Below are 11,303 nucleotides of genomic sequence, written 5' to 3' on the forward strand. Positions count from 1 at the left end.
TGCCATGACTGAGTGTGTGACTGACTATATAAACTTCTGTGAGGACAACACCATCCCCAGCAGAACAGTGAGATGCTTCACTAATATGTCCTGGATCACCAGTGAGCTTAAGGAACTGTTAAACAAGAAAAAAATGAGCCTTTAGGGATCGAGACAGGGAGTTATTGACGAGTATGCAGAAGCAGCTCAAAAGTCCAGATCAGTTAAAGTAATGAGGTGCATGGAAAGAAGCTGGAGAGTAAAATGAAAAGGAACAATATCAGAGATGTGTGGTCAGGGATGAAGAAGACCACAGGTTTCAAGCAAAAGGAGAATCAGATGGATGGAAGTCTGGACAGAGCAAATGAGCTGAACACATTCTTCAACAGGTTCAGCTCAGGAACAAGCTCATCTTCCTCCTCTCCTGCCCCCAGCCAAACAGACATCTCACCCTCCTTTGACCCACAGCTTTCCTGTCAAACCTCAGATGTTTTATCTACCTGGTAAAAACCAGCCTCTTGTTCTTCGCTTTGCTTCATATAAGGGTCTGGACTCTCAGCTATTGAGAAGCGATCACTTGCTGGGGGCGTGGCCTCTGTGTGTATGTGTATCCCAGCTTTTAAATGGAAATTGTGTGCGCTGTAAACAATCTTACTGAGAGGAGAGAAGTACCGAGCCAAACCAGACGGCTGTAAATGAGTGCTGCAGGATTTGTGAGACAAATTTAATTTGATTTGGAAGCCTCATCAACACGGACTGGCTTCATTCTCTTCCTCCACTGCCATAGCTAAACTAGCAGATACTGCGCAGAAAATCGATATAGTCGTTCAAAACTCCTTCTGTTCTCCGATTGGCCCAGGTAAAATTCTACTGAAGAAATCCTTTTCTATGGGAAAAGTCCCAGACAGAGCACTGAAAGGAAACTAGAACTGAGTGGAATTGTATAGGAAGGCAAAGGCCAGGCTAATCTCCACCAGATTCTACTGAAAACAGTCTCTCTGGATCATTTCTATATTTGTAAAGTATCTACGGTACAATTTCCTGGAGAGATTAGTACACATATAAACATCATGCATGTGAATGCGGTTTGTTTCATTATCACACGCATCATGTTTTTGTTTCATTTAATCTTCTTTTTTTACATTTCAGGTTGATAAATAAGAAAAATGTGATATATCTTTAAAAATCGTGCTCTCCAGAGAGTAAAACTAGTTAATCAGTATCTTTATTTCACACAAAACCACCTCCACCTCATGTATTTCTATCTAATGAAGGTTTAACAAGTAAAAGCTGATAAAAATGGGATGTCTGCTCTATCTGAATGTTACCTTCAGGAACTTGACATTTGGGTAGATTTGCTCTAACATAATGAAAGTGTGACCTTTCTGTGGCTCACCTCCGCTGCAGCGAGTCTGCTCCATTCTGATAAGAGCAATGGCCATGACCCACACTGACATCTGAGAGTAACAAAAGATCCCCACAGCCCGGCTGCTCCACGCGCCAATAACACACACACAGCTCTGGTTATACACAAGACGCACAGCAAAGCTCAGGAAATACACTGATCCAACTGATCCAGCCCAGCTTCTGGATAACATTTGGTTTCAAATAAATGAGATTAAGTTTTGGCAGAGGACGTTTTTGATATAACATCTGCTGTGAAATGAGATCAGGCTTAAAAGGTTTTTATATCCATGCTTTCATCTGACAAATAGGTTTTAAAAACAATCATTTAGTAAAGGAACCTGTTAAATGTTACATTAAAGCAGCTGTTCAAGGACTCAATGATAAGACTTCTGAAATAAGGTTAGGTCAGCAGCTGGTGTCTCACTTCTGTACGGAGATTCAAGGCTCAGATCTTCATGTGATCTAAACTGGATTAGCACCAACAGAACAGAGTCAGATTTAAGGAAGTTTGTTGCCAGAGGTGGCCAATAACAGTCAATTTACTTGAGAACTATGAGTAGTATTTTTTATTACTTTCACCCTGCATGTTTTACTTCTTTCCCTGCTCCAACACACCTGATTCAGTCATTGAATTACCTGTTCCTGTTACAGCTGGCTTGGATCATTTGAACCCCAGGATGCAGGACTGAGTTATGGTGGAAAAAAAGGTTTATTAAAACGCTGGTGTGGTAGCAAACTAAATACAAGGCCTTGACTAGAAAGAACAACATGAACATCAAACATTTAGATCCAACAAGTTGCTTTTTTCTTTTTTACATTTTTTGTTTCGTTTTTCTGTGATATTTGAGAAAGATTTTGAGTGATTATTTAACTTTTTCTCAGCAACACACTGACAGTTTGACAATTTGTTTAAATCTTATCCTGTCCTTCAGTACGAAGCTCCTTCATCTTGCTTTGAGTTTCACACATTTCTGCTGTTCGTCCTCCAACACCTTTTTCTGTTTTAACACTTGAGCTTTCTCAGGGCATCAGTTTTCACTCAGTTGGAAGTGTTTTAATCAATACAACAGCTTTACAGCTTTAAAAAAATACCAAAAACATCTTTGAGAGCTTCCATCCATCTATGCTCATGTAATCTGGATTAATAAAGAATATGGCGTCTAAACAAGCTTTTTTCTTTTAACCTGCTTGAAACATCGTTTAAATCAGAGCTCCTGATTGGCTAAAAACAAGACAAGACAAAACAAAAGAACAAACAAACAAAAAATGCTTTTTAATTTCTTAAATGTTTTTGTTCTGAAATATTCATGGTTGATTAAAAGACCCAGGTCCTGAATCCGTGTATGGTTCTTTCTTTGGTTTTTCCATTTCAAAATAAAATGGAAAAAAAAAACTAATAATGTGTTGTTTTTTTAAAATACATTCTGTCTATGAGGCTGACACTCTGTCTACTTTAAGATTAGACTGAAGACTTTCCTTTTTGATAAATCCTATAGTTAGACTTAGGTTTCCTGAGTTATTCTTCATTTCTGCTGCTATAGACTTAGACTGCTGGAGCACAAACTGAGCACATTTCCTCACTCTGCTGTTGTCTTTAATCTCTCTTCTCCACATGTTTGTTGTAATTATTTCTATCAATAACATGTTTTTTCTTTTTGTCTCTTTTCCAGAAGTAGGTGCACCTGGACCAGTTCTTCTGTGTTTCTCCGTGTCTCTTTCCTGTCCTCCAACCAGCCGGTCGAGGCAGAGGGCCGCCTGTCCTGAGTCTGGTTCTGCTGGAGGTTTCTTCCTGATTAGCAGGGAGTTTTTCCCTCTCTACCATTTGCTCAGGATGGGAAACTGTGATGAAGTGATTCAACACAATCTGCTGGCTTCGCCTTTAGATTGTTCTTTTCATGTACAGTGTCCTGAGAAACGTATGTTGTGACTTAGTGCTACATAAATAAACTGAATTAGATAGATATAAATAGATAGATAAAAACAAACAGACAGACAGACAGACAGACAGACAGACAGACAGACAGACAGACAGTTACTTAGTTAGTTAGTTAGTTAGTTAGTTAGTTAGTTAGTTAGTTAGTTAGTTAGTAGGTGTGCAACAACACATGTACCCGTATCGAACCGTATCAAACAGTGCTGTATCGAACAATACAGATGTTAAAAATTTACTTTATCAACATGTCTTCTGAAGATGCTCTGTGTTGAAGGATCAGTGGATCTGTGTTCGACTACTCCACCTAGGCTGCATTGTCAAGCACAGATCCACTGAGAACCTTGCAATATCAGCACGTTTAATTTAAAAACCTTTGAGGATAAAAATGTTCATAATTAATAAAGTGAAGAAGGTCATGGAAATTTCTCTTTTTTTGTATCAAAAAATATCTAACCGTGACACTAAAGTATCTATAGAAACCGAGAGCAACAGTTTTCCGCGTGTAATTTTTTCCATTGTTTTTTTGCGATAACAAAAACAGTTTTCTTGAGATAAGTTAATTATGTTGACATCATAAAACATTGCTAACAGTTGCTAACAGACAGTCAAGCTGTTTTGAACTCACAAAGGCAGCTGTAGTCCCCTCTCATTAGGTTTGGCCCTGGGTGACCTGTCCAGTCTTGGTCCCATGGTCCTAGGAGGCCTCTTAAAAATTTTTGACTTTCTGCCAGAAGTGTTGCCCTGGGCCTTAGACATGTCAAAGTAGGCCATCAGAGAAGAGGGTCGGTCCAGATTTGAAGAGAATAGACTCACTTTTCAGAAAATACAACCCTGTCATACTGGGGGGTTTCAGGACTTTACTGGGCTCCTGCAGGAGAATCCAGCATCCCAGAGCCACAGGACCATCCCTCCTGATCCCCATGATGACATTGAAAAAAAATCTTCTTTCTAGCTCAAGTATAAAAACTTAGCATTTAATTCATCACCTGACTCTTCTAAACACCGTGTTTCACCAAAAGGATAGGAGCATCTTTCAGGGAGGTGATGAATAGATGAACTAGTTTGAATTTTCAGGTTAAATCCACTGTTTTCTCAGAACTCATTACTGCAACTTTAAAGAGGTAGATGCCAATTTCAAGGAAAAATTCAAGTTCTTTTTGATATATACAGCATCTTTATAACAACAGAAGGTAACTTGATTGTGGTATAGTATTAAACTATGTGCCTGGAAAATGCATAATACCACCGATTTAAAATGAAACAAACCAATGTCGGCCACGTCCACGCAGTACTGCGGGGAGGTGTAGTTCCTGTGGGCGGTGATGGCTGTTACATTCATGCAGTAGATCTGCCAGACGGCTGTGTGGTGCTTGTTGAAGTGGCAGCTGTTCGGGCCGGCAGAAACGTAATCCGGACACTCCTTTTTGGGCCCCTTTCTGCAAAAAAGCAAAGAAAAGATTCTAACACCAAGTGGTTCGCTCCTTTTATTAAAAGTTGATGTGTATTGTTAAAAGATGTGTTTGAGCAGTTGACTGGAGGTGTTTACTTCCTGCAGCAGCTTGGGCTCTAACCTCTAGCCCAAGCTAGGAAGGTCAGAAAGAAACAGATTGTCTTAAAGCTGATTACATTCAGACACTGAAATAAACTAAATCCTTACAGAGTCAAGAAGCTAACTGCTAACTGCTTTCTGTAAATGAGATCTGAGCACAAACAGCCTTTTGCTGCATTTTAACCATAGATGCTTTGATAAACGGCAGGAGCAGCTCAGCAGTTAGCAACAGGGTCCTCATGGCCCACTACCCTGCAGGTTTTAGTTGTTTCCCATTTTCTTGGTCTTTCAGTTCTAACTAAAACATGCAGGATCGTGGGCCATGGGGACTGGAATTGAGAACCACTGAGTCACGACAAAGTTTTGGAACTCTGAAGTTCACTGCAGATGTAGCTAAGCTATAGACAACAAGACTAAAAATAATTGAATAAAAATGTATTTTTGCATAAAGATGGGTTTTATTTGAATAAAATCAAATGGGTAGAGTCACTAATACTGCAGTACCTCTTTACCTTCAGCTTATTATTTGCTCCCGCTATCAGCTTTGTAACAGCATCAGATTCACTAAGCTAACAAAGCTAATTATTAGCTGGCACAAACACATTCATCTGGTTCAGTAGCTGTGACTAATCTGTACACTCATGTCAGAAAGCAGCACAATTTAATAATGTTTGCCACTAATGCAGCAGGAACAAAAGTGACAGAAAGAATATAACCATTCTTACAGTGGGGATCTGAGATTTGTCTCCTGCCAAAAGGAATAAACGGGTATGGATGGATGGATAGATGGATGGATGGATGGATGGATGNATGGATGGATGGATGGATGGATGGATGGATGGATGGATGGATGGATGGATGGATGGATGGATGGATGGATGGATGGATGGATGGATGGATGGCGTTACAACTTTAAGTTTGTTTGTTTGCTCGTTAAGTTCTGAAGTTTATATTATTTTGACATGATGGGTAAAACCTTTCATTTTTGTAACTTTTTGAAAATGTTTCAAACTTCATATGTAGTTTTTTGTCTCGTAATACAACAGTTTTGTATTTTTGTCCTTTGCCCTCTATGTCCCCTTCTGTTACCTTGTACTTGCTTTTTGTCATTTCATGTCTCTATACTGTATGTCTTTTGTCTATTTTACATCCTTGTTTTCTTTTTATGTTCTTTTTTATCTTTTTAAGTTTCTTTATGCATTTTTGTTTTCCAAAGACTTACAAACTCTGAGGTTTTTCATCACTACATGTCACATCAGCATACTGATCCACACTAATCTGTTTCGTAACATTTTTATTCTAACATAGCAGCAGTAAATGGAGGTAACTCTTTTCTGCATGTTGTATTTTTATTTTTTATTTTTTTTATGCCTCCGTCCGAGGAGGCATACTGTTCTTTGGTTGTCTGTCTGTGCATCACCCTGTCTTGTGTGCACTGTATCTCCTGAACGGAACTGAAAAAACTTCCAACTGGACTACTGACTTCAGTCAAAATTGACATGATAATTGTTCGTGGCCCAACGGCAGTCTGAAAACGTTTTGGGGTCAAAGCTGAAGGTCAGGTAAAGTCATCTTTGTTGCTTGAATCCCCTTATTTTGGATAGTACACTGAAACAAACAGTCACTGAAATTAATGATACAGTAAATATGAAAGACGAGGTCATGTTTACACATTGTTGGTATAGTTATACTTCTTAGAATATTTAAGTCCAAAAACAAAAGGTAAACAGGTAACTGCATGCATGCCCAGTGATTTAAATGCAGACGAGTCCAGGGCAGGCAGAGGCATACCAGTTGATGCTTTGCCATCGAGTTCTACCTTGTTATTTTTTAATGGTTCTTTGCTACATGTTTGGCATTACTAAGCATTCATGTTTTACTAATGAGGGTTTATTTGCACCACTTTGTGTGATTTGAATAAAATATGGATAGTAAATATCACTGTCTCTAGAGGACACCATCACTAAAGCTCCAGTTCATTCCAAACAAGCAGAAAATGTTACATTCTCCTACATAAACTGTTTCAAATTGACAGATGGGCAGCTGAAGGTACTGAGAGAAGATCAGCTCAGGCAGTTTTCAATTAATTTTTCTAATTCATTTGCCTCTGGTGCTGGGGGGGGGGGTGGNGGGGTGGGGGCAAATGTACGTAGCTGTAAATTATTGCAAATTTAATTAACACAATCTGTGGGATTCCTTGAAAAAATATAACAGCTAATCAGAATTCAACAAGATACCACTGCTGTGGGTGTTTGCTTTTCTCTGCAGCAATGACTCATTAAATGTTGAAAAGCATTAAGTACGGGACAAATTAATGAAAAACTACAAGTCTGGAAAAGACTTTAAAGATTGACAATGAAATGAAGATTATATTTAAAGATATTTTGTCAAAAAATGTGTCTAAATATCCTCTAAAAATCAGAAATCATCGTTTCTAACTCAGCTGAACAGATAATCCCAGATTTTCTTCTGCTGCCACCAACACACAGCAACAGAACAATCAATGCTGCTGTGAAAGAACTCGAGGTCAAAGGTACAATCCAATTTGTCCTGATTACCGCCAGTGTTTTCTGTTCGCCCAGCACTTGTCTGAGTCCACGTGAGGAGGCGTTCAGTCTCAGATATTGACGTCTTAAAAGCTTCGTGCAACAGCAGAAATAAGGTGGGTTTTAGCAACAGCGCTCACACGAAACAAAATGCCCCAGGGTGCTGCTGGTTTTCAAGTTTCAGAGGCAACAATTCAATTTCCCTTATACTGCAAAGACTTGTTGTAGTAGTAGCTGACTGTCATTCCCAAAACGTACCATAAGTGCTACTGATTGCTTAAATTTTTTGCATTAACCATTGAAAATATTCCTAATATTGCATTATACTTTCAGCTTTTTGATACGGTTTTGCTATTTTTAACTTGTGTTTTTATATTTTTAGCTAACATTTTGCTAGTTTCAACAAGATTTAAGTATTTTTAACTTTTAGGTAGCATTTTGCTGCTCTTTGCCTAACCTGTGCTACAACAGATGGCTCAGGTTCAAAGGAGACATGTCACATCCGGCGGCGCCGGATTCATTTTCAGGTGGGGGGTCTGCGGGGGGCGTTAATCAGCCGGTACCCGGAGCCCAGGAGTCAATATGTTGACGAGTCCGACGTGAGAATGTGCTCTCTGTTCGTACGCGCTCTGAATATCAGATGCACACGTTAAGTTTTGCCACATGGTAATCTCATTGCGTACTGTAAAGTCTTTCTTTTGAAAATGAAAAAATTTAATAAAACAAACTGCAGTCATGGATAAGATGTTTAGTTTATTTATTATTATTTTTTTATTTTTTTTACATACTTTTCAGTTCATCAGCAGCTGCTTGTGAGCATAAATATGAATGGAGCAGACATTAATTTCCTGAATCAATATCGACACAAGTGTTAGAATTTGCGGCACATTTTTTGAGGAAAAGGAGGGACGTTAGCCTGCTTTTGTTAATCATTTGTTGTATTTTCTCATAAAAACAGAKTTGGTCTACTAAGTTTAATTAGCAATGATTATACTTTTTTATTTTAACAGTTTAATTACGAATCAAGCTTTACCTGTATTAATTCATCATCAAGCAACAATTAATTAATGAAGTTTTCACCTGTGATTGTTTTAATGATGATCATAATAAATCTGACTTCTTTATGGATGACCATGAAAAAAACTAAACACGTAAATAATATCCACACTGTTTGGAACAGCGGGTCAGAAACCTGCGCTGGAACGCTATTTTTACACAAGAGATGGTGAGTAAAGCAAACGATTTAAGTAATGTAGTTAACAACAAACTTTATTTTGAGGGGGGAAATAAAGAAAATAACACATTTCCTCATCTGGCAGCATTTTCTCCAAAGCGACCTGTCAGCAGCGCAGCAACAAACTGCAGCTTCGTTTGGAGAGCAACAATAATGACAAACTCCACACAATTATTTGTCAACACTGGCAGGAAAAGTTATCTGCTCTGGGCCAAATGTAGGTGAGCATTTGGACCGGACCTGTAAAGGATCATGGGCTCCTTTATTTATTTATTTTTCTCTCCACAACCCGTCAGCTTGGATCTGGAGATCGGATGAAAATTCTTATTTGATTTTTAAGCTGATTTGGTCGACCCTGATGGGATCAGAGCCAAAACATTTTTTGCACGTGTCAGGCAGGCTCGTGATCAGCCGGATCCAGAGCTGGAGAATTTGCGTAAACTCTCCGACTGTTCGGGTTGTGTGCACTGCTCCCCATTTAAATACTTTATTAACTTATTATCAAGAGCTTGTTCTCCTTTTCAAATCATTGTACAAGTTATGAACTGTACTGCCCTTTGGAGAATACTTCACCAACAGAAGTGTCAAATAGATGAACTCCAGCCTCCAGCTTGCGACGCATGTGCGCATCGTCAGCTGAGCGCTGCGCAACAAAACCGAACCATGTGGATCTGATGACTTATAAACAGATTTAGTCCTGATCTTAATGCTGTCGGTTTTGTCTGTGCCTGTCTGTATGTAGACAGAGAGACATCCTTCAAAACTTGTCAGCGTTGGGTGCAGCCTGTAAATGTCCGTGGGACCAGCTGATGGGCAGGGCCGTAAAGTGGGGGGGGGGGGGCAATGGCACCCTGGCCCCCACTATTCCGGCGCTGGTGGTCATATCCTTTATTTTTTTACTTTTAAATCATTCAGTTGGGGTCTACATAAAGTGGAACTGAAACACTTTGGTCTGAATTCCTCCTTGATTTCTAGAATTGCGCAACTCAAGGTGGCAACATGTTGGAGTAGATCTGTTACATTCATTATAAGGTCTTCTTTTTAAACTTTTTAAATTCCTCTGTTTCTGATGGAAAGAAAGATGTGAAAATGAGAAAATCAGCTACAGGCTCAGGTTCAATAGGATCAAATCAGCTGCTCTTCTAGCTCTTTTAACAACTAGCTTAAAAAAACGTGCAGAAGGCAGAGCTGATTGAATTTTCAGCTCCTCTGCAGCAGCTACAGTGTTCCTCATGAACAAACACACCCACGAAGTTCTAAACAATCACACGCTCCGAACTGCAAGGTCCGCATCTCATAGTTCTGACTGAGGGGAATGCACAAGACGGCCGTCACCAGGGGATAGCAGTGGGAGAGCAGAGGGAAGTCATGCAATTTTTAGTCTCTCAGCATGGGGAACAAGATGTGCAACTTGAAGTATAAAGTCTGGTTTATACTTCAAGTGACACGTCTTGTTTTACGTTCGCGTTTTGATTTTTTTTTATCATTTTACCAACATTTTGCTATTTGTTTTAGTGCTTTGCTACTGCGAGCATTAATCTACTGTTTCAAGCTTTTAGTTAGTGCTATCTGGCTTGCTCACTTTTAGCTTTTTGCTATCCATTTGAAACTTAAGCTAGTGTATTGTTTTGTTTAATCTTTGAGCTAACACTTAAGTTTTTTGCCACCATTCTATGTTTCGTATCTGTTGGGCTTGTTCTAGCTACAGTTCCAGCTTCATCAGCAAATGTCAGCAGTCGCTTAGCTCTTAGCATTCACTCTTTGTTAAGCAGGTGATGCAATTTCATTTCAGCCAAGTTCACAGATATTAAGTTTGATGTGGTACTAGCTGAGTCTTCCATAAGAGATTGCTCCTAGTGTTATTTTCAAGGTTGAACTAAAACAGCTAAAACTTGATCATTTTTCAGCATTGCATGATTTTTTGTTTAAAAGGGATCCACAGTTAGTTGTAACATTAAACTTTATTTGATAAACATTTATTTTAACTGTAAAATAGACTGTAAAAATACTGTAGTCTGTTTAGTTTTGTAAATTTTTTAAATCTATTTTAACACGGACGGAGCCATTTTATTTACATACAAAGCATTCTGGGTAAATGATGACATCAACCAGGTCATTGGTGCGAGGCTGCTAGGGAGTTACATTCACCCTGAAGGTTAATCTTGGAAAATATCTGACGATTGTCTCTTTTAAATGAAACCAGAGAGTGTTGACAGAGAGGAGAAGGTAGAAATGGCTCAGTCTGTAACTGAAAATATAGATGGAGGACCTCAGTTTAGCCTGTTAGCCTTCACACTAGCCCTCACGTTATATTGCCTTATATGTATTAGCTCGGCACTAGTGCGACAAACAAGCTAAAATGAGGTCCTCCATCCATATTTTCAGTCGCAGACTGAGTCATTTTTGCGTTCCCCTCTCTGTCATGTGGATGGTGGACCTCAGTGACGAAAGCAGAATGTGTAGCACTGAGCTAATACATGTATACGGTGATAGTGTCGGGACTAACGCTAAAGCTAACAGGCTAAGCTGAGGTTCTTCTTCCATGAAGCAGCTCTGTTGTCCTCCATCCACATTTTCAGTTACAGGCTGAGTCATTTACCCAGAATGCTTTGTGTGTAAATAAAATGGCCCCGTCCGTGTAATATATTTTTAAAC

General features: G+C 39.2%; 1 protein-coding gene across 1 annotated transcript in view; it reads right to left on the reverse strand.

Moving 5' to 3' along the window:
- Positions 1 to 11,303, reverse strand: part of crfa4 (cytokine receptor family, class I receptor 4) — a gene marked incomplete at its 5' end in the record, with an annotated part of 54,840 nt that overhangs the window by 22,602 nt on the left and 20,935 nt on the right. Inside the window, 1 exon segment of the mRNA XM_014021771.1 lies at positions 4,586 to 4,755. Within this exon segment, the coding sequence (XP_013877225.1) occupies positions 4,586 to 4,755 (170 nt within the window).

Source organism: Austrofundulus limnaeus, unplaced genomic scaffold, assembly GCF_001266775.1.
Source record: "Austrofundulus limnaeus strain Quisiro unplaced genomic scaffold, Austrofundulus_limnaeus-1.0 Scaffold305, whole genome shotgun sequence".
In the NCBI taxonomy this organism is placed as follows: domain Eukaryota; kingdom Metazoa; phylum Chordata; class Actinopteri; order Cyprinodontiformes; family Rivulidae; genus Austrofundulus; species Austrofundulus limnaeus.